Below are 24,217 nucleotides of genomic sequence, written 5' to 3' on the forward strand. Positions count from 1 at the left end.
GAAAGTGCTTTTGTCTCAAACTGTTGAATCTAGAATAAAAATGTTAAATATGCCTCTGGGAATAATTCCTGTCCTCGTCTGGAACATTTCTCTGAATTTTGATCTTCTGTATTCATCAGAGAATTCTGAAAAAAAGAAAAAACCCACAGACATTGCCCAGAATATGTAAGATAACTTGGAAACCCTCTTCTTAAAGATAGTAAATTCCCTCCGAAGGGTCTGCGGGACATCCTGAGAATTAATTGAACCTCATTTCAAGGAAAACTGATTCTAAAGGTGACCTAATAATGGGATAAATAAAGCATAATGATATCAAGTACGTACTGCTGTGTAGTAAGGTCACACCTTACTTAACTTCCTAAGTTCCACTCTAAATAAAGAGCAAGGACCTTAAAGTTATTTCAGTATCTGTCAGAGGTTTGCAAGAGGATGTGAACAACCGACAGTCTTGCTGACGGGCTTGAGGTTCTTCAGTTGTAAAATTTGAGGGCAGCTGAGAAATTGTGTTAAGCACATACACTCTCATTCAGAGAGCCAGTGCAGGATAATTTCATCAGTCTGGCTTTCCTGTGAAATATTATGGATTTCATAAATACGACCTTCTTAAGGACCTGAAATTGTGACATCTCTAAGAAAAAAAGCTCAGCAGGCATTGAAAATAATTTCCAGAGTATCGTTCTCTACAGTAGTTGTATAAACAGCCAAGAGTGATTGGATACATGAAAACAGGAATGGAAATAGAGTGCCACGGTGTCAGTACTCTATAATACTCAGAATCTATAATCTGGGTCCAGTTAGGATGGCATCTGCTTTCAGGGACGGTATTTGTTACACAGCAAACCCCTGAATTTGACGGCAAACAGCCGGAGTCTCGACAACTGTGTTAATAATATGTAAAGCAAATGACACACTTAAGATAATGATCTTAACAGAACTATTGCACAAGTGATGCTTTTGTGGTGCGTAGTATGTGAAATATTGTAATGCCAGAAGAGCGTTTTAAAATGTACACGGTGCTGTTTGTGGGGGAGGCCTCGTTACAGCTGCAAGACAAAAGGTTTCCTGTCGGGAAGATGAGACATGGGTGATGTCCCACGAAATGCTGTATCAAAGCTGGAGCTAATCCTCGCAGGCTTCCTGCTGACATTGAGAGCGAGCAGGAACTGGAAAAAATACTTCCCAAGTAGAAGCCAAAGGAAGTCGTCCAGATTTGGGGGTGCTGTGTGGAGAATGAGATATTCCTGTGGAGTTCAAACCCTTGTTTTAGTGGTGGGGGTGTTACTTCAGAACTGCATGTGAGAAAGTTCTTTAAACTCACAACAGGAGTTGCTTTGGTTTTGATCTTGTAATTAAAAACCTGATGAGATAATATCTTGCTAAAATAAATGTTGAAGTTCATTTAATGTTGTGGTTCGGGCTGCGGTGTTTGGGATACAGCTGGAAGGGAGCCCTGTACAAGTAACTCCTGGGGATTCTGCTCTCTGAGCGGTTCCAGGTACTACTGGGTGTTGCCAGGGGTTGATTTTTGGAAAGAATTCCTTTGCTCGCCACAGGCTGGAGCCTTTTGCACTTGGAGGACAGAGGAAAGATGCCGTGCAGCTCTCAACAAACCCTTATGTGCCAGCCTCTCCCAGCGTTTGCAAATACGTATTTTCAGTGTAAAATACTTATGCTGTTCTTAGATGTGTGGACAAGAATGACTGACCTCTCAGAAGGCTTGCTTTTTTTTTTCCTGAGGTTGTCCAGCTAGATTAGAAATAATTAACTAGGAAGCAAACCTGTCTCTATTGCAAACCGAACGAGAAAGGATTGCATAGAACTAAGTTTCTGTACCTGCACTGGGATATTTTAGACCACGAGCAGCACGGAGCAAATATCCATTTGAGCTGTTCAAGTGACAGTTGAGATTCTGGACAGAAAGAGGAGCCTTGGGCAACCAGATCATCAGATCACGAATGTCTGGTGAGTCAACCAGGGTGCGAAAAATGCACACAATCGAAGTACACAGAAATGAGCCCAACATAGTTTAGCTGTCACATTAGAGCACAAAGAGGTTAGGAAAATGCAAACAGAATTTAAGCAAACTCTTCTGAGTTTGAAAGGGCAGTTCAGGTGTTTACCAGGGGTAATTTCAAATAGTTTTGCTGTCTGATCTGAACAGCTCCAGTGTTGTTAGCAATATTTCAATACAGGGGCTGAAATTTAAAAACAGCTGGATAATTTTTTATGCATAATCTATTGCCAATTGTTAGTTTCACAATTACAAGTATATAAACCAAATTAAACATTTGAAATGGCGTGTTTTACTCTCTGCAGGGAGGAAGAGCATTCTTTCAACCTGCCAATGTCTCAAATTAACTTAGGAATAGGATATAAAGTCAGAATATTTATGAAAAACAGTTATGGAACAGAAAGCAGGAGACAACGATTCCTTTGATGATATATCACAATGACACTAATTCTTCTACAGCCAATGACTGAGACAAATATAATTATTTCATCTGGTATGTGTCAAGGCTCCAGAGTGATAGTTGCTAAATGTTCCATTACTGACCTGCTGGTTTCTGATTACTTTTGAGAACAGGCATGTTTCGTGCTTCGCTCAGCTGCCAGTGTGTCCATGAAGTAAATTAGCTGGAAGGAATGTTTTCGTAATTGTTATTTTTATAATCAGCTGACTCGAGAAGCGGAAAAAAAAAATTGTTTCAGATAAACACTGGAAGGAATCTGTAGAGGTTTTTTCCTGTGTTCTCTATCTGATTACCAGTGCTTGAAATTTGGATGTAACCCATCAGTCTTCAGTGCACAAACTTTTCTCCAGCTTGAGTATGTGAAGAGTCTGCATTAAAAATGCAACAGAGTCTGTATTGCAGGATTAGAGCCTACGACAAACTTACTGCCAAAATTCTGCCGCTCTCATCCCCAACTTAGAAGACAGGCTGACCGGTGACATTAGTAAAACACAGATTGGGTTCCTTTAGAGATTCTAGCACAAGGAAGGACCTCTGTAGGATCTGTAACAATATATTTCCTGCTTCTGGGTATTGGAGAAGAGAGATCCCAAGGGAAGGCAAAACCAGAGGGAAATGCCGAATTTCATAGCAGTTAGTTGACTGTTTCATCTTCAGGTTACTGTATGTGATACGAACAGCGGTTTTCTTCCTGAGCTTCTTTATGAGAGATTCACTCCCTTGCTTGTTTTCAAGCCTTTTTTTTTTTTTATTGCATTGTTCCTACTCTTTCCACTCCACAGCATTTTTTCTGCTCTTTGCCACCTTCCCCTGCTTATCTTCCTTTCTAAATTCCCCTCCCTCTGAGTCACGGCTTCCAAGTTCTGCCATCACCTGCCCAGCCCTTTCCGTCCATTCTCATTCTCTTCTCCGTCGTCCCGGCGGGTGCCAGTTTGTGCCGTGATGACCTGGATCGCTCGCTGGCAGGGCTGTTCTGAACGGGGGCATTTTCCACAAAACTGGGAATGTTCAATAAAGGAACTGTCTTTGCAGTATTTCTTTCAGTTATTTACAGAAAGAATAATTTGAAATATGCAAAATATGTGGCATCAAGAAGTTACCCTATTAAAAAAACAAATCTAATTTTGCCTTGGCCAGTATCATCTCATCGTAGCAGTAAGCGTGTTCTTTAGCTCTGGGCTCCGTGGAGGTTGCTCTGTAAAGCATCCAGTTCCACCTGTCTTGCCAAAATAATGTATATGTGACCATATAAAAAAAGAAAAAATCAGTCTGAAAAGTGATGGGAGATCAGAGAGAACATTTCCATGAAATGTCTGCCTCGCCAGGCTTTTATGTGAAGATTTGGGGGGATATGCTTCTGCTGCTTAAAAAAAAAAGGATTAATTTTTACTGTACAAAAATAACTCCCAAGAATTGTGGATTAATATTCACAAGGAGCAGGAGAAGCGAAGCGCAACGATGAGGTCTCAAGCAGATCTTTGAACATTCTGCGGAAAGAAACCAAATGGCAAATGGAACCGTCTGAAGCAGCATTGATGAAATAGCACTGGCAGGTTCCAGAGGGTGGGGAACCCTCCTTGGTGACCCCCCGTCCAACGCGTTTACTGGCAGCTCCAGTAATTCCTGCGGCCACCTGGGCTGTAATTCCTGTGCAAAGGTGATTTTTCCAGCCCTCTCCGTTGTCACCCCCCAGACTTGTGGCGCTGTCTCTTTAAGACTTTGGCAAGTGTTTTGGCATCCTCAGGCTCTACCCTGTTCTTCTAAGTGTTGCTTATTGCTATGGCAACACTAATCAATCATCATGCTAAAAATAGGCCTTTCATTTTTCGAGAGGTTATCTGTCGTGAATTGAAAATGCAACTGCGGGCTGTGTTTTCCGCGTGCTGCTTTCATTTCAATTTGTGTGAGTCTGGAAACACCCGTGCTCGTGTGCGGTGGTGACTCTTGCAGACTCTGCTTATTTCACTGGTTACTCTCTTGAGCTTTAAATCTCTCCTGGTTCTGCCAAAAGGGCCAAATAGAGAGAGTTTAAAAACAAACAAACAAATGACCAACCCAGAATATTCTCCTTGTTTGTTTTTGAATGTTACGAGTGTACTGCATTGTAATAAATTTTTAAGGACTTTACAACACATCTAAAAAAATCTGGAGGTGACAATATAAAAGACACCTCCTTTGAGAGCTTTACACAAAGAAACCTTATCACTGAAGACAGCAGGACTCTGAAGACTTTCTCCTGTTATGTAGACTTGAAGTCTAACTTCAAGTTAAAGATTCGATTTGCCGCTGTTTCTTTCGAAGAGGAGCCCTGCGAGCTGTAGAGATGTGCAATGGAGACTGGAGGCAGCGCCCTGCGTGTCCTGCGTGTGCTCGGGGGATCCACCGGCTGCCAGGGCTGCGCTGCAGGAGCGGCCGCCCCGGAGGCCGAGCAGATCTGCTGCTTCCAAACAGGTTTATTGCCTCCCATTCACTCTCAAATTCACTTCTGACTGTTGCATAACATATGCGATCCCTGGCTAAGTGAATACGCGGCCGCTCAAGGAGAGGGGGAAAAAAAACAACAACTTTTTTTGCATGATGAATAATAAACTGTTTTGAATGATGCATAAACAATTTTCTGGTTCTGCCAGAGCCCTCTGCCAATTAGTCAGAGTGCAGCTGATGAATCATGAGACACATTCTGTGAAATGTTCAAAAATTTGGACCCTGCAAAGTGTTCCTGAAAGCCAGTGAGACCCCTGACAGCTGCTGAAACAGCGGGTGCCAGTCAGTTTGGTTTTGGAGAGTTGCATTTGCAGGGCAGTACTTCTTGGTGAATTTTAGTTTCCATTTGGGGTGAATTCAGGTTGCCATTTACAATCTCCGGTTAGATTGTTATAGTCCTTGCCTTTCTACTAAACACACAGGGAGGTTGACTTTGGATGGCTTTGTGAAGAAAATAACTTCCTGCTCTCTAAGGAGGTGGCTTGGGGTAAATAGCACTTAAAACTCTTCTTCTGTAACACTTGAAGGTCCTTAGTCTTTTCTTTTTTTTTTTTTTTTTAACTCAAGATCTCCTTTTAATTACAGTTTAGATTCTGGGTCACAGGAAACAACAACTAGATTCAAGCAGTGTCTTGCTGAACTGCTACAAGCGGCTTAATGCAGCCTGGAGTTCAAGATATGAAATGGCTGCGTTTCAGAGTATCATGATCTGACTCATGGCTGGTAAACTCTAGACAGTGGTTGAAAATAGCAGATATTTTTTGATAGCGAGGTAAAAAGGAAATCTGGCATTTGGCTTTATTCAAAATTTCCTTTGGAACTGTAGCCACGCTTCAAATCCACAGCACCAAGTTTTTTCATACTTTGCCTTTTTATCCATCACTATACCTGAAACTGTGACCTAAAAGCAACTATTTTGATAAAAGAAAATGGTTTTGAGTATCGAAAAATGTACTCCATCCACCAGCTCCTGCATTTCTATGGTTAGATCATCCTTCAATGAGAAGCAGGGCTGAGGAGCTGTTTTCTTTTTTCCCCGTAGTGCCCGCTGTTTGCTGAGGCCTCTGTTTGCAGGGGCCTTGGGATGTCGGCCAGAGTAGGAGCAACGGACTGAGATACACGGTGAAACCTCAGCTGGGAGAATATCTGGATTTTTGTGGTGTTAGTTGGTGTTGCAAGATCCCCAGTTCTGACAGACTGTTTAGAAACATTATTTTCAGCTGGCGCTTCCTGAGATGTATGCATATAGGAAATGTTTAATTGCCCATAAAATGTGGGTAATAGGAGTGAGCAGATCTGCCCCATCCTGCGCTCCACATACTTCTGGGTTGGGTTTTTTTGGCTGGGGGGGAGAGGGTTGGTTGGTAGTTTTTTTCTCCCCTATATTCACTCAATGAACAAGTTGCAGAGCTGAGAGCCACTCACACTTCAGATTGGATTGAAATTCATCATGTGCTACTCCACAGAAATCTTTATAAAAGGCAAAACATGTAGAAGATGAGAAGAGACGCCTGGGTGGTCTGGGCATCTGCAGCAGCAGCAGTTCCGTGGGAATGTCTCCTGTTAATGGGCAGTTTGACCAGGAGCCTCCATGGCACCAGAACCTTATTCTGGCAAAACTCTCTCGTGCTTTTTTCACCGAGGGTTGATTCCAGATGCGCTCATTGAATATCCTGTGATCAGAAGAAGATTGAACAGTGACTTGTTGGGTGATATCCGTGGAATCAGGAATAGATTTTCTGCAGTCTCAGAGGACCTGGCTTCTCATTTTGGTTGTGTTGCCCTCCAGCTGACCTTCTAAATCACCTCCTTTCATAGTCATCAGCCTCTCCCTTTGAAGAACTCTCCAAATTTTATCAAGCCCAAGCGCGATGTGAACACTGAGGCATCATCGTGTCCTCGTTGTATAATCTGCATGTACAGCCCACGAGGTCGTCGCAGTCTTTACAAGGACACTTTGCCACAGGGCACCAGTGAAGCGTCACGTGAGGAACTGGCACTTTGGTTTCGCTGGCAGCTTATGCAAGAAAAGACTTGATGACTAACAGGAAAGATGCTGAGCCAGCATCCTCTGGAGTGTTCTAGACATCGACTCTGTTTGTCTATCTGGAAAGTTAATTCGAAAGAGGAACTGTGAAATGCTAAAGGAAAAACATTTTTTCCACTGGAATTACAGTGCCTAGTATTATAGATTCTAGAATTGGTAAAACAACTAAATTAAGCAATCCACAGAAAAATAAATATATTCCCATGTAAAATACAGAACTATTAACTTCAGTAGAAAAACGTTTGTGCATTCTTAATTTTATTGTGTTATTATGTAAAGATTGATTTAGGTTTAGTATAAAGGAATTTCTATAGCAGCTTGTAATCCATCTTAATTTCATTAATAGGAAATTATGCTAAAATTCATTTCTCACTGAAGATTTAAAAAGCCCTCAGACGTCAAAGCACTGTTGTCTGTTTGGATAGGACCTGCAGCTGGTGGAGTGTTCCTGGATTATTTTATATGGGGGACAGATTTATCCATGGTGACGAATATGTAGTTGTTCTTGAGGTCTTAGTGAACTGAATTTATGACAAGACATTTAGAACATTTGTACCGTTATGCATAGTGAGCATGAAAACTGTTGCATAATATCTAGTTATTCCAAAGTACTTATACTAATTTATGCCTTCATTATAGCATTCAGCTTTTAGAGAGAATCTTTGCATCTCTCCAGAATCATAAAAAACTTTGCTTTTATGTGCTGTGTACATTTACTCTTTTTCTTGAAATAATCTGAAAAAAATAAGAAAACCGACACCGAACAGGATGCACTGAACACGTCAGCTGATGAAGCAAGGCCTATTTTTTATGTCAAACATCTTTTTCTTTTGTTGCAGTGCTCATTTTTGCCTAAATTCTCCATTCATATAGAGACAAAATACGAGGACAACAAAGGAAGCAATGACAGTGTAAGTATGATGGCTTTTGCTAACTTTAGTTTAACCCTTTTAGTTAATTTTAGTCAATGTTCTCTCAGTGAAGGGGGAAGTTCACAGGAGCTGCCAAGAACAGCAAACAGGAGACTAAACAATGCTCAGAGATGGGAGATCTGGTGAAGCCCTTAAGGGAACAGTGGCTGGACTGCTGGTGCTTTTGGCAATCACCAAAAGTTACCAAGTTCTCCGACATGAGAAGGGTAATTAACTGTGAGAAGGGTAATTAACTGTGCAAATCCTCTCCAGAGGAAGCAGCCGCTGACCCAGAGATGCTCAGGACCAGGAGGTCAGGGGGACAGTGTTGCCCTGACAGGGAGCAAAGCAGAGTTGCACAACTTGCAAGAAAAGAACGTTGGATAAAGCCAGGCATGGAAAGCTTCAGCCCATGGATGAAGACACAAATATGTTTCTATATATTTAATTTTCGTGTGCTTTAAACAGCTATTTGTTGCGGAGTTACGGGAAGAAGTTTCTTATAGGTGTGAAATAGAAGTTAAAGTGTCTGGAAAATTTACCTGTAATACAGAGGCATAATGAAGGGGTGTTTAAACACATTCTTGAGAAAGAAGGCAGCAGCAAAATAGATTTTAAAGGGGTCTGGGACACAGAGCCTTTGGGTTTGCAGGAGTGTCCCTCCAGCAGCTCCTGAAGGTCAAGGCGTTCTGTTCTCCAGATGGGAGCTGCCTTTCCCAACCCGCCGTGGGCCTGCGTGTTGATAAGGCTGGCAGCTGTTGCGCTGCTTGTGGCAGAGTAATTACACATAAAAGAACAAGGTATAATTCTGAATAATGCTGTTGGCATACAGACACCTTCCCAAAGGGAACATGACAGAGACCATGTATGAGCCACCAGATACCAACGACTTTCAGTCACTGCAAGTCTCAGCCAGATCCAGATCAGTGAGAGAGGCACGAAAAGCAGTGTATTGCATTACCTGGGTGTAATTTATGCACTTCTTACTGTTCCCTTCTGCCTTTTGGCAGCGCTTTAATTCCGAGCAAGCCCACACCTTTGGTTGCGGGAGGGTGTGACTGGTTTTGTGACATTATAATGTCAGCAGCGAGGAGACACGGTCCGTACTGATGCCTAACAGAGGAGGAACTGAAGCTATTTTATCAGTGAATTGTCTTCTTTTTTCTGCCTGTATGTCAGCTTTGTGGCTAAAATACTGTGAATCAAGCCCGAAATAGTGCCCAATAGTGCTTACGCGCCGCCGATTTTGTTGTATCACATCTACATGTTCGCGTGGCAACTCTCTCCTTAGGAAAACAGAATCAGTGCTGGATGAGCATGTTAGTACATCAAATATTGTCACTGCAACTTTGCAGCTTTATGGCTTCATTAACAGGGTCAGACACCAGAGCAGTGAGTCAGGCCAGTCACTGTTGTCTTTTAAAAAGTCGACTTCCTAATGTAAAGAGAAATGTTATTTTTATTTTACTTTTATTATTTATTTATCACAAAATGACATGCAAGCTCTTAAAATAGCATAGTCTTTCCTTTTGTTAAAGGGCCGTGATATTTATTAGCAAGAATAACTTTATTCTTAAGAGTAATGAAGTTACGGAGTAAAGACTTCGAGGTAGAGTTTATATTTCAAGGTGACAAAGTGTGGGTGTCATTGGGCACGTTTTGGTATGTGGATGTCTCAGTAATGCTGATAAAGTCGTCACAGCTACAGCACTAATTCTTCATCAATCAAGAGAAAAATACATTATCAGCGTGTTTCTTACCTTTCAAAGATAATATAGTGTTGAAAATGCGTGTCTCAGAATGGCCATTTGTCAGATGAAAACAAGAGGTAGTTCTGTAATTCACAGTTATAAATTAACGCCAGCATCATTTGACACATTAAGAGCTTGTACAGGCTAAAACCAGGCAGCTGATACAGGTATTCTTTGATATGCAACCTCTGTAAATTGCAGCACCATCATTTCACGTTAGAAAATCCTTTCCTGACAGCGAGTTCTGATTGTGCAGCCTTGCAGGTAACCGAGTGTTGCATCATTCATCAGGCTTCATCCTTAGTGGGTGTTTCTGAAATATCGGGTGTGAAACATTTGAATACAGTAAAAACAATTTGAGGTATGGCCAGCTAAGGAGAAAAGCCGTTTCTAGTTTTGCTCTTTTTAGAGTGGGTTTTTTTTCCCCTATTTTTGTCTCCTCGCTTAGTAACACGAAACTAGCTTCTAACAAATTTCCATATAGCACATGTAAATGAAATGTAAATTCAGTATTTAAGGAAAGTGCCATGAAACACTGACTTCAGCTGAGATGGATTCAGCTGTGCCCTGGCTTAGCCTCGCCACAATGCAGTATATTTGTTGTGTAAATTGTCTAAAGGGTTGCCAGGCATCACTGCAAAATATGTCAAAATCAAAGCTTGGATCACTTCTAGAGGGGATTTTATTTGCACCTGGACTTTTTCTGTATGATGGCATTTGAGTATCTGTTTGTCTCCTGTATAGTTCGCAAGGAAAAATCTTGATTTTGTGAAGCTTTCCCCCTCTAATAAGTCTCAAAAAATACAGGCAAACAAGTGGAGAGGTTAGCCTGAAATTCCTTCTGTGCGAAGAGCTCTCTTTTTGTTGGACATAACTACAAATAAAATGCCCCAGGCACATGTGACTATCACAGAACGTAAGATAAGGCCCACACTGACAGAGAGCGTGAGCAAGTAATATGGTTGTGCCTCTTCTTTTTGATTTTTCTAAATGAACTGCCGAATTTACTCGGTAAATCTAGCACTTGAAACAGATGTGACTTTAAAAAAAACTAATCCCAGTAGATATTATTAATAGTGTATTATGGTCTTGGAAGCACAGCTACTGTGACGTAATTCCATCAAAACACATCTCTCTGTTCAGAAAGTATGAATCTAAATGAGATATTTTATAAGAGATGGAATAACAGAGGAGTCGTGATGTGGAGACGAAAAGGAGCCAGGAGCAGGGCTGTCAATGCGGAGCGGTCGCGGTGGTTCCGCTCTGCAGACGGGGATGGTCACCGCTCTGCGCTGGAGATGCAATCTTTTTCCATAGAATTGCTCCCAATTATGTGCGTCCGCATAAATAGTTTTAGCCAGTGGACGGGTTGAAATTGGTCAATTCCTGTAATCGTTGCCCAAGTAAATCTCAAAAGTAAATTAACAGGATTTGGGGGTAACTGAGGTTGGAACATGAATTACAGAATAAAACTCCAGAGATGAAGTTTTGAGTAGGTTTCCTTTTATTTTAGACCAAATTTTCCTTCAGAAAAATGAGACTTAAAGTGGACCAGACGACACAACCTGCGAAAGGATGCTGTAATATGAAACTGGACACTAGCCAGTGGGTCTGACAATGGCAGTCCAAGGAGATTAGAATTTCAGGTTGGAGAGGAGGTTTTGTGTCCTCTTATTCTTGTGGTCCTTACTGCAGTTATACCTCTAACTTTCACATACTGTGAGATATCAATTTAAACCATCCTCCAAATGATGGATACGTATGTATTCTACTCACATAAAGCGCTCGACATCATACAAATTGCCCAATACCTGCAAATTGCATAGTTAGACTGCATTTCAGGGATGAGAGAAGATACGGAGAAAACCCAAAAGCTTCAATGAAATATCAATATTCAAATTAAAAAGGAGCATATATGTTGCGTACATGCCTCTGAGCTTGGGGACTCTTCTAGCTGCATACTCTATCTTTTTCCATTTTCTTGAAGCTCAATGACAGTCATAGAATCGATATAATCATGGGAAAGGCAGAGATAAATTTAATTTCAAGTTCTAATGTTTAAAGATATTTTCGTCATGCCGTTCATGTCATGTCCCGCCGGTCCCGCTAAGATGTCATCTTGTGATGTGCAGCTCCTGCAAAGTCAAGGTTTAACTTCGTTGGGCTGCCTCTTGGCTTTGTTGGCAGGGGAGGCAGAGAGGGAAGCACGACACTTTCAGGCAGAGATAGTAACTCAAAGAAGGATTTAATAGAAGAGGAAATTTGATTTATAACAGAAATTCTCATCTCAGTAAATTACATTTACACGTTGTATATTAAACAACGTGTTTTGGCGTAAGCTTCTAGATAGGCACAGCTGTCTGATTGCTTAGCACATGGGATAGTAATCACGTCTGCTCCTGTATTACCTGCCTGCAATTAATTCAGGAGTGCTTTGCTTTTCTAGAAAAAAAATCTTTTAGCTCTTACCTGTCTCATTTCTCTGCCTGAGCTGCATTTCTCAACAGTGGCTGCTGGCTGGATCTAACATAACGAGTGAGACAAGCGGAGAGATCTCTCACCCAAAGCCTCACAAGGGATGGAAAAAACACCTTCTAGAAAAAAAACACCCATCTTCAAGTTTGTTTGTTTACAGTATAGAATTCTCTGTATAGTTTCCCTTATCACTTCCATCTCTAGCAACCTGTCTGTATTTCTAAGCTGACCCGTGATCTGACTGTTTCCACAGGAAGTTTTATGTCCTGTATGTATTAGTGTTTAAAAGGCGAATTAGCTGCCTCATTACAGCTTCTGAGCACAGGCTCCCTGTATCTAGGCTGGTAAAACAAACATTGTGCAGTTGAGACAGAGACAAACAGCTTTCCAGCCCGTAAGCCCTTGGACACCTTCTTTGCTCTTGATAGAAAAAAAACCTCACAAGAATCATAGATTCTGGACCACAGCCAAGGAAAGCAGCAGATGTGACCCGCAGGGGCCTCGTGGTGCAGCTGAGCAAGGAGTTTGCCACTGGGAAACGAATGATGGATTCAGCTTTATCCTATTTCTATCCAAAGCAGGTTAGTTGTGGTGACTGGCCATAAAAGTTAAATTTTGGATTGGCTACATCTGAATGAGGTTGAAGCCATCAAAATAGCCTGAAGATAGAAGAAAAATGCAAAAGGAGCTTGTAGAAAAAAAAGATATTAAATTTGTTGTTGACTTACCATCGTCTCGTCGCCTGACATTCTGGTTTGGCTTTGGCTATGAGTTAAAAGAGAATTAATTCACCAGCAAAGTGTGGGCTGGGCCGTGGCACTGTAGGTCATGCGGAAACGGGAGGAAAGAAATTTAAATAGACAAGCAGTTAAATTTCTGCAGTATCTTCTTTGATCTTTCTTTTCTGAGGTACTAGAATCATCTGCCAGGTTGGGTTTTTTTTAAATCTTCCCCAAAATAAACTATTGACAACTTTAAAGATGTCCCAGTTAAACCTTTCTTCCACTTTTTGTCATTCTGCAGGTGAATTAGTCTAAATAATGATGAGCTTTCATTTCTCTTAGAAAGTGGAAGTGTATAAATGTTGGTCTGTTGTAAAAAACCACTCACAACCCTCCTCCTCAAAAAAAAACCAAAACCCACAGCAAAAAGGACACTTCAGCCTGGATGTTGTTCTTTGTTTTCCATTTGATTGTGTGTTTCAATCTCAATTAATTACTTGGCTTCCAAATGTAAAGCCTGTCCAGTTCTTTCCAATATAATATTTAATAGTCTGCCTTTCTGCATCATCTTCTTAGGGATACAGATTGTTCTCACCATTCATTTTCTGCACATTTGCAAATACAGTTGCACAGATTGGGAGCCTTATGTTCCTTTCTGTGGCCTTTAATCTCTTCCTCTAAAACTTTTAAATTTCTGTGTTCTCTTTGATCACAAACACAATAAACCCGTCCTCCCTACAGGTCTTAAGACAATCCCAGATTATGTGGCTAGGAGAGGCAATAAGAGAATTAGAGCTAAGAAAGAAATCAGTCGTGTTCTCTAATGACTTCTTATTTTCTATTGCTGACAGAATGAGAAGATTAAACCTCTATCTGCAAATCTTGTGAGGACAATCTAAGAAGGGGAGAAGCATAAATGATTAGACAACAACTTCCGCCAGCAGAGAGAAATGCAGATGTCATTCAGCAAACATTGGGAATGGAGGAAATGGTCAGAGAGCAGCAAATAAGGCAGGGTTGAAATGGTTGAAAAATTCCTCCTGGTTTTGACAGATTGGCAAAGGCATCTGTCATCCCCATTTCTGTCAGAGCATTTTAAAGAGAGAAAAAGAATTTAAAACCATAATGACTTCGAGGTGCAATATGTGGATCAAGCCTGTGACAGAGCAGGGCACATTCCTTCAAAGAAGATGTTGGGTAATAGTCCCGATTTAGGTCCTTGCAATCGTGCAGAGATGTACACGTGCTTAAAGTTATTAGGCTTGTACTGAAACCATACACTGATCCAGAGCCTCCGCTGACCTGGGAATGTCCATTGAAGAGAAATCTCCATTATTTTATTTAAAGCTCAGAGATTATGCTGAAATGCATCTTGTTCCACGAATAGTTCAACTGATTTCATCAGGGGACTGCTCTGTATATCTGAATTTGCTTAGGAAAAAAGCAAACGAGGAAGCCTATAAAAAGTGACCCATATTATATATATAAAACATAACAGTTATTTTTTAAAAATGTATCCCAGTTCTGAGAAAGAACACTACAGGGGCAGAACCTCTCAGCTCAAATTTGTTCAAATAATCAACATGATTTTTTTTTAAAAAAATTGTATTTTTAACTGCTCCTCCAGTATGAAATTAAATTAAATTACCAGAGCATTCATGACATTAAAAAAACAAAAACGAAAACCCAAAAATATTTATGCTTCCTGGAAATGTTCACTATAGAACATTGTGGCCCAAAGGAAAAAACACATCATTAGCTCGTTACTGAGCTTGACAGCGTGTGCACAACTTCCCTGAATGTTACAGCACCGATTCCTGATAAGCCTTTTGACTGGGCCCTATTTCTGAGTCCCAGCAGCATGAGCAGAAATGTATTGGCAGACATAGCATCTCACATGGGTCACTGAGATGCCTAAATGATTAAATTATGGGCACAGGCGCACACACGTACTGCGCTGCAGATGCAAATGACCTGCATTTTCAAAATACACCCAGCATTTGCCTTGCACAGAACAAGAGACGTGGTGCTCAAAGCCAGGGCCTAAAGGATGGAAGTGCAGACAAGCTCTTTGTGGGCACAAATGGAGAGTGGAAGTTTCCAGCTTCAACCACAATTTGGATTCTCAGCGTAGCAGCAGAGTGTGACTGGTTCACACGCTCCTGCATGGCAGTACTGTCCCTAGAATGAAAAGTTTGGAAACACCCGCAGTCCAGAACGTCAGGTTTTTTACACAGAGAAGGAATCTAGTTCAAAGATTAGAGAACACAATAAAACCAATCCCAGTTGTTGGCTTTCCTCCTTTTGACTGAAGTCTCCGACCCAAAAGGTGTGAGGAGGAACAGTGGGGTGAGCAGCGAGTGCTGAACGTTCTTACACCAGAAGCTATTCAGGCACAAGCCTGAAATACAAAATGTTGCACAAGGCATTGAAATCACTTGTCACCGTTATTCCAGGTGGATTTTGTAAGGGTGTTCTTCTGTTGCAGTGTTGAATTTCTTTAACTCTTGCAGATTTTTGACAAAGAAGCTAAAGATCTGGAGCGAGAAGTCTGCTTTATTGATATCGCCAGTGATGAGATTCCTGAGCGCTATTACAAAGAATCAGAGGTAAGAGACAACTCGCTGGGAAATGGTGAAGAAGGGAATGTAAGGGGCTGCAGGAAGGTCTTGGTAGGACTCAAAACAATTGTATTTTTGTATGAAATCTTGCTGGTCGGTCGTATTTGAAAAGCTTCCAATTAGAGGGGAAGCAGATATCAACCTCTGTGTCTAGATTGCCTGACGCTTTCCTTTGCAGATGATTCCTCCTACCTTTTGAAATGCTTTCACACCCCTATCAGAACATGTCCTGTACCAGACCCTTGATATTCAGCTGAATTCATTCGAAGTAGCAGAGGGCTTTTCTTTGAATCATGAAGCTCAGTTAAACGTTTGCAGGTCTGAGCAGTTTCAGACATTCCTGTTGCCCTTATTCGCATCCCATCCCATGGATGAGTCCTGCGGGGTGGCTGAGCCGCGGCACAGCCAGACGTGCTGCGCTGGAGCGGGGCTGCTGCTCAGGGGCGACCGTGACACCAGAATTGCTCCATCATCTGTTTGATAGCGCACATCTCCGGACAGCACGTTTCTTTTAGGTCAGTGCAATCACCGTGCTGAAATCAGCAACCACCGTGCAAATAAAAATGAGGTCTCAGACGTGAAAAATGATGGTTCACAAGAAGTAGTTAGAGAAGAATGATCGGCTCTGTGCTTGCATTTAATTTTGGAGATAGGATTTGCCTCTGGAGCCAAGGATATATTCATAGCTGGCAATGAGTATGGCAGCTGTTTGGCTGTACAAAACGGGACTACATCATCATTTTTAGGATAGAAAATGAAGACTTGCCAATGAATATATTTCTATACCACAGGAGGCATGATTTTCAGACTAAAAAAGTCAGGTACTTGTTATCTTCCATTTATAGATCCTATTTCAAATTTTACATACGGGTCATAAACCAAAATTACATCTACAGTAGAATGAAAAGTAGTTGTATTAGTTTCCTTAGATATCAAAACCCATCTGTTATATATTATATAACACCCCACGAAGCAGCTTATTGGTCCCGTCATCTTATTGGAACCCCACGGGCTTCTGGTCCCATTGAGGGATGAGATCTGCTGGTGAACGGGTCAGCGTTTGACTGTATTTTAGAGAAACCTTGTAAGATTTTTCATCTCAGTGTGTACACTTCCAAAAATCGTCAACATGAAGGTAACATCAAGCTTTCCAGCTTTCCTTCCCATTTTTAATAGCCAACTATTAAGCGTAATTTCCATGTGATTAATCTTACGACATAGAAAACCAGCTTCATCTTAAGTGAGAAAAGAATTGCAGTGGTTTTGTGTTGTTATTTGAAAGGCAAATCTAGAGACCTGATTCCAAGCAAAATGGAATTTTATATGGGTTTAAACAACAAAAATAGCCCAGCATCTGTTGGTTTTTTTCTGTACCGATGGATGCTCTGTTGCAGAATTCATACAAAATGGTAAGAACACCTTAGCATTTAACTGTGCACATACTGTAATTGATAGTGCATTAATAATAGTTTAATGCAATATCTTCCAAAGTTTACAAACTATGGGGGTTTTATGCTACCATATGATGAATATGAAGCCAAATTCCCATTTCTGTTGAGGCTTCTTACATAATTTAGGGACTATAAAAAGACTTTTACTGTTTGTACATGTTGTTTCTGTCTGTTTTCAATCAGAACAGCATGAAGAAGTAACTATGTGGATGAGAAACAGTCCGTGTTTTCCAAATCACAGTTTCAGAGATAACTCAAAACCATTTACTGTAAGCGTTTGAAAGGTATTTCAGTTACACTAATAACAATTTGGCTGCTTTATCATTTAATCTCAACTGATACCAAGTTTAAAGATTAAAAGTGAAGTACAATCCTCGGGATTTAAGAATTAGATCCTGCATGATAAGTGTTCTGACTCTGGTCCAGACAGAGCACTGAGAATGATGTTGGCTCCAGGCATGTTACTAATCTCTTCATTTCAGTGGATCTTCCATGTGCTTAAAACTAAGGAAGTTCTGTCTCAGGGTCAGCGTACTTAACAGCTTCTAGAAATGAGCTTTAAACTTCTTTTATATCCTGACAAAAGTGTATCCCTCTTCACTTAAAAATATGCTTCAGTTTTTAACAGCAAATTTCATTATTTAGTTCCATTACTGTACATTAGAGAGGTGGCTTAAATAATTTAAACCTTTCACACGTGACTTGAACTGCTTGTCTTTGGTAGCGCTTCTGAGCTTCTGGTATGATCAGACGTGGTTGTTATTGAGCCGGGATTTGTGATTTCCATTATTTTCAGCTTTAAAGTGCTCAGTTATAAGCTGTTTGGATGAATATCGTAAGTTTTTCAGAGTGCCCTATATGATAAGCCCCTTTCTACAATTTGACTGTGACTTTTCTTTGAGTAAGTGCATGAAATAACTCATTGATGATAACAGAATGAACCACAGCAGCTATCGTGATGTTTTTCTCGTGTGGAGAAGCAGAAGGTGTGGTTGTGTCTGTATTCCACCGATAGCATCACTGGTATTGTAATAATAGTGCGGTTACCACAGGAGGCTTCAGGAAATATCCAGGGGACCCACAGCATCAGGCTCAGTACCAACCAGTTAAGTAACCGTTCTCTACTTCCCAGCACCTGTCATCTAGAAACCTATTTTTCGGTTGTCCTGACATGAGTATTATAAACCGATCTGTTTTCTTCCTTCCATTGTAACTTACGTAATAATGATTCACACATAAAAAGGCAAAATGTATAAAACATCTTCTTACGTATAAGACTCCATTTGAATTGCATAGCTCGTTTTGACTTGTGCTGGTACTGATGAGAAAGTGTTCTGTGAAAATGTCTTGATGGTTGAAGGAAAAATGATTAAATTCAACTTGGTACATATCTGCTTTTTCTCCCCTCTATATAATTGAAAAATAAAAAAATACAGTTAGCTGGAGGCTTAAGGAGAGTTGCGGTTTCACTGAGGAACACTTTAAAGGAACCTCTGATGATAATACTTAGTGATCTCTTGACCAGAATCATCCAAGTGATTTGAATTCCTGTAGCGGAGGGTTTATCTGTCAGCGTGTGCACAGAGGGGCTTAAATCACCAAGTAAAGCGTGAATCAGAAGGCAGTTTTGTAGCTGGTACAGACACATCCCAGAGCCCAGCTCTGTGTTCCACTGATGTCCACTGTCAAGAGTTGCCCTTGCAGGACACTGCGGGAGGTAAAACTGCAGCAATTCTGGGGATCCCAAAGCAGATGACTTAATTTTAACTTAATGACCATCTACAAACTTCATTGTGAAGCAGCCACCAGAGTACTTACCAGTGCTGCCGCATCTTAAATATAGCTTTTTTTTACAAGCACGGACCTGAAAATACTTAGACTTTTAAAGATGTTTAAATGCGAGGTGCCAAATTACGAAAGCTTGAATCTAGATCCAAGTGAACAGGTTTGCCTGTTTCTCTGTAAGAAGTCACATATGTTTCCAAATCTGAATGTACGTATTGCACTGAATACAGAATTTTATAATTCTGTATAAAGAATGTACAAGCCGACAGGTAAGAGTAGTCGTACATTTTGTAAAGTCATTTCCTTGTGACTTTACTGTCAGTGAATATGTATCACCAGCCATCACGTATTCCCCGTATAGACATATATATTTATCTGAATTATAAAAAAGAGTAAAACTGAGCTATGCTGAAGAGCGAGGGCCTCAAGTGAATCATTCATTGAAATGAAACATTTACTGGAGATGTGAGCTACTGAGCAAAATGTTCTTTGCCACCATATTCAAGTTCTCCAAATTAACAGTGTTTCATTTCCTGTTTATAACAAAGCAGTTGAGAGTTGGACAAAGGGAATAAACTTTTTCAGTTACCTCCAAACAGAAAGATTTTGCACAGCTGCTGCAATGTTCTTCTTCAATTGCCGACTTTTCTGACTTGAACGCAGCTGCACGGTAATAGGTCCAGCTTACCGCTGCCCAGGTGCTTTCAGAATAACAAAGCCTCTATCACATTTCAGAGCCAGAAAATGATGGTAGTTGAAATAATAAAGCTGTCCCAGCCCCCCCGGCGAACATGCACAACATGTCAGTGCAGTAGTTCAGTACCAGGTACAGAAAAGCAGATGAAAATTTCCTTTTCCTTACTGACTTCAGTCGTGAGCTCACATAAAGGCTGGCTGGATTATCATAATTTAGCACCTCATAACTGTCCCAGTATTTACAGTTCTGAAGTGTTTAGCTGGCTCTTCCAGAAAATACATTTTAATGGAAAATCCAAAAAGAGGAAAAAAAAAGGTCTTTAAAAAATGACTCCATATAACTCTCTATAGTGGTGTTTTTACATCAACAAATCTTTCCAGAGCTGTAGCTATATAAGCTGAAATCCAAAACCTCGCACATCCAGCTGATGGTGAAATACCAGATCGCAGGTATTCAAACCATGAAGGATTGGTTCTGAAATTCGAGATCGAACAAAATGGTCTTCAGCTTAAAGGGGAAAAATCTGACTGCACTTCAAAAGGCCAGTGGTGCAACAGATTGCAATAGGAGTTTGAAAAAACAAATCCATGGGAAGGAAAGAACGAATGAACGAACTAACCTTGGGGATCTTTATAGTATGGGATCTTCCAATCATGCCTGATGCCATGGCAGAGCTAAGGGAAGGCATGCACATTCTGATTTGGAAGTTTTCTGTAAATAACAAATGTATTTTATTATTTAACTTTAAAAAACAACATCTCAGAATTAAATCTGAAAAGGCACTGCAACAACCCGGTGCCGTATTGTCAACGCGGTGCTGTTCGCCTCCTGGAAGCGGGGGTTACAGTTCCACATCTGATGCCTGTGACGTCTGCAGTCCAGGAGAAAGGTTAAGTAAATAAAAGCTAAACACTAAAGAATAGAATCTCTAACAATAAGCTTGCTAAGCCGGGAACCACCAGACGTGGCCTAAGTAAGAAACACTGAGAGAGTGCTGTGTTTGAAACCGTATCCATCACACTGTGGCTTGGGTTTTATTTTATTGTAATTTTACATTTTACTCTCAAATAAGCCCAGCTCGTGGGTAGCGACGTTTCTGCTATGTTAGCAGAAGGGCTATTTTTAAATCACTCTGCACCTGGCAATAATGCATTGCAAATACGGAGCAGGTTTTGCTCCTCTGTAGCAAAAGGATTTGCCAGATGGGCTTTCCTAATAAATTGTGTCTGATAAAAGGACAAGAAGGTTGTTTAAACAAAAAGATTTTAGCTATGCCATTACATTTAAAACAGATTGAGGATTTTGCCAGTAGATAAATTAAGGGGAAAATAGTGAATAGGCACAGTATTCTTTGGATGCTGACTCCTCTAGAAAGGAGGGCATGGATGGCTAGAAACAAAAACAAGGCACACGCAAAATTAACGATCTAAATAACATAAAAATGAGGTCAGACCAAAGATCAGCTGGGTCCGATCTGCTCTACCTGACTGACCTCTCCAGTTAGCTACAGCACCCAAGTCTATGCCTCCGAATTCTTTCTGGTTCCTGGCTGCCATTCCTCAGTCTGCAGTTTTATAGCATCAATATGTGAATGTTTGCAGCAAGGCAGGAATTTCCATAAAAGCTATTATATACAAGTTGCCCAAAGTGTCCGTCACTGCCTGGCTCCTTGCTTGAAACTGTCCAGCCAGTTTGTGACTAAACGTCGTGTCCTTCGGCAAAACGGCCGCGATTGAGGGAGGCAAAGGTGCCACCTCTGGGCGCTGTGAGGGGAATTTACAACTAGGACTGATGTCACGGCTGAATTGCATCGCAGTACGGGGATTATTTGTGGGCCACCAATGTAGGAACCGTTGCCACCGTGAATCCCCTTGTGTGCTGGGTTAACCACACACCAAACCGCACCGTTTCCACAGGATCTAGAGGGTTCTTGCAGTTTGAGCGAGACACGAGTTTTATGCACGGCTGAGCAGTCACGCGGGGTAGCTGTTCGTTATTTAATTTTTATTTATAAATTCTGAATACTTGACGCTGGATCAAATTCATTACATTAAATCCCTTTGGACTGCAGTGAAGCTATTCCATTATAGATCTGGTTATCGCTGAAGGGATAGAAAGTATCTCTGCATAACACTCAGGTTTATTAAAGTGTGTATTTGAAATGCTGAGTCAATGGCCCCATCGCACTGGCCACGTACGTGTCTGAGGAACAGCAGCCCCTTCCTTACACTGAACTAATTTCCTTTATTTTCCTTTTTTTCCTTTCTGAATATTATGTGTTAGTTCTTCCCTTTTTATTTTTTCTTTTTATTATTATTATATTGATTGCTTTGGGCAATAATCAGTTCTAAACCAACTCTTTCAACCAGGAAATATCTAGATCATTCTGAGGTCAAGCTTTTTTGGTTGAGAAGATTGGCAACAGCGTGTGCCGATGAGTTGTGAAATACAGCGGTATGTTGCTCTGATATGTGATGACGCTGAATTGTTTCTTATGGTGATTTAGCATTGAAACCTTATTATACTGCGAGCTTAAGGTTTCTATTTAGAAAAGAATATGTCAGCAATAAAAGCAATGACTTTCTCAGAGGAGGAAGACTGTCACCTCATTAAAGAAGCTTTAAAGACAGAGCTTCATTTTATAGATAAAATCAGAAGCCAAGTCAGAAGGCAGCTATAAACATCAGAAAAAAGGAACACTGAATGATATATAAGCTCATGCTGAATGAAAGAAAATTACGATCAGAGAAGTCTTATCAATTTGTTAGTTTTTCTCCTGATTGTCTTCCATTTAGTACATAATTTAGGCACATACTTAAATACATGTTTAACTGCTTTTCTAACACAGGATGGATTTAAAAGATCTTCCCAGATCTCAGCTTTGGGGAAGGTAATGCAGATGAGCACTCCAGGTTATTCTTGAAGACAGATTTTAGAAGCGCTGCTATGAAGTCACTGAAACCACATTATTTTCAAGTTTTGAAAATCAGTGCTTAACTGTAAATTATTTCTGTTTACAGGATATAATTAGCAGGATTGGACATAAAGTGAAATGGAATTATACCAATATGCAAAACAACACTTTGATAGATAAAACTGTATCTTATACAGATAAAGTAAACTTTAAAGATGAACTAGTGTCCTTATTGGTTTTTTGGTCTTGCTGTGGTAATTTCAACACCAATTTCCTTGATTTTCTAGTTTGTAAATAGAGACGGAGTTGAAATTAGTCAGTGTTTTGCCCGTAACTCAGCTGTAACCAGCAATAGCTGAACTGGAGCAGTTTCATACTTAGCTGAGAACCGCTGAAAATGGCATTGTCAGGGTCGCATCGGGGTTGGTGTGTCAAAGCCCAGATCTGACAGGATCTCAGGAGGACAACCACAGGTAGAAAGTACTTCTAAGTCACACTGCGGGAGCCTGGCAAAGCCACCTCTGAAGAAGCAACATGGTTTTTTTCCAAAGGCCATAAATAACACTTGGAGTGCATTGTATTGTAATGACTTGCAATAACTTATTTTTCTATAGCAGAAAATGTCCTAGAAGATACGATTGTCAAAGCATCTCCAAGAATACGCTGCCATCGATTCCGTGGCTGTTGGATAAAAGACAGGATTGGATTTTAGTATATCCTGGTGCTTCTTTAAGTCAATTTCCTATTCCTTTTTCATAATGTTTATTAGCATGTTTTCATATTTTATGTCTTATCAAAACATTTACTTTAGCAAACTGACAAACAGGATTTCCTCTCCTGCATTTCCCAGTATGTTTCCTGTGTTTTGCAGGATCCTAAATATTTCAAGTCGCAGAAGACTGGGAGAGGCCAACTGAAGGAAGGCTGGAGAGAGACCCATCAGCCAATTATGTGTTCCTACAAACTTGTGACTGTGAAATTTGAAGTCTGGGGACTTCAAACCAGAGTAGAGCAATTCGTGCACAAGGTCAGTGATGCAGGGGCTGTTCCTCAGCCTTCACGGAAGCAGAACTTGAGTGGTGTAGAAGCTCGGGAGGGAGCTCAGATCTGCCTTCAGATCTGGAGCAGAGCCAGAGAGCTCGTCTCTGGGTGTGAACCTGACAGAGCCCAGAGCCGCTCAGGTCTAAGGTTGAGAAAAACAGTCGGTGACATTTTCAATACTGTGATAAACATACGAGCTGGAATATTTATGAGTATACGTGAGTACCGTACATGTAGTAATAATGTGCAGAATTCCTTACAGACAGGCAGTGGGAAAGTTTTCCAATCAGTCTACTAAAAAATTAATGAATGGCGTAACGGCCAAATGATGATAATTTTCAGAATATTGACCTTCCACATGTTTAAAAATCTAAGAAGGAAAAAGAAGAGTTCCAGAATGTCTAATTGCCCAGAGATTAATGGATTCTGTACACGTTCCCCAGCGGCTGCCCTTGCCAGGCAAAGCCTCGCTAATGGGATCCAGTGAGGGCAACAGATCCACTTCAAGACCTTCAGAGTCAGTATGTCTGACTCCCTAGGGCATCTCTTTTTAGAGACAACAGACTATTTTTCACTTTAAATCATGTTGAAAGGCAAGAGTGTTATTTCTGTAAAATGTGTTGTTGCTGCAGAGGTGTTGAACCTTTTCTTTGTTCCGCAGGTGGTCAGAGATATCCTATTGATCGGTCACCGGCAGGCGTTTGCCTGGGTTGATGAGTGGTACGGTAAGTGTTCTCCAAGTTTAGCCCATTTCAAAGGGCCAATGTGAAGCTCGTGACAATTAACAGCAGATTTCCATTTGCTTTCGTGGACCATCAGGTCCTGACAGAAGTTGTTCATGAGAGAG

General features: G+C 40.8%; 1 protein-coding gene across 4 annotated transcripts in view; it reads left to right on the top strand.

Annotated features, from left to right (window-relative positions):
• The window catches only part of PITPNC1 (phosphatidylinositol transfer protein cytoplasmic 1), a 69,206-nt gene that overhangs the window by 34,569 nt on the left and 10,420 nt on the right, over nucleotides 1–24,217 (top strand). For 3 of the 4 annotated variants that reach the window (XM_065647933.1, XM_065647936.1, XM_065647934.1), the window contains 4 exons: nucleotides 7,842–7,913; nucleotides 15,375–15,470; nucleotides 23,201–23,356; nucleotides 24,032–24,095. In XM_065647933.1, the coding sequence (XP_065504005.1) occupies nucleotides 7,842–7,913; nucleotides 15,375–15,470; nucleotides 23,201–23,356; nucleotides 24,032–24,095 (388 nt within the window). The remainder of the gene's footprint in view (nucleotides 1–7,841; nucleotides 7,914–15,374; nucleotides 15,471–23,200; nucleotides 23,357–24,031; nucleotides 24,096–24,217) is intronic. The other variant, XM_065647935.1, reaches the window with a different exon arrangement.

The sequence above is a fragment of the Caloenas nicobarica genome, chromosome 18, assembly GCF_036013445.1.
Source record: "Caloenas nicobarica isolate bCalNic1 chromosome 18, bCalNic1.hap1, whole genome shotgun sequence".
Taxonomy (NCBI): domain Eukaryota; kingdom Metazoa; phylum Chordata; class Aves; order Columbiformes; family Columbidae; genus Caloenas; species Caloenas nicobarica.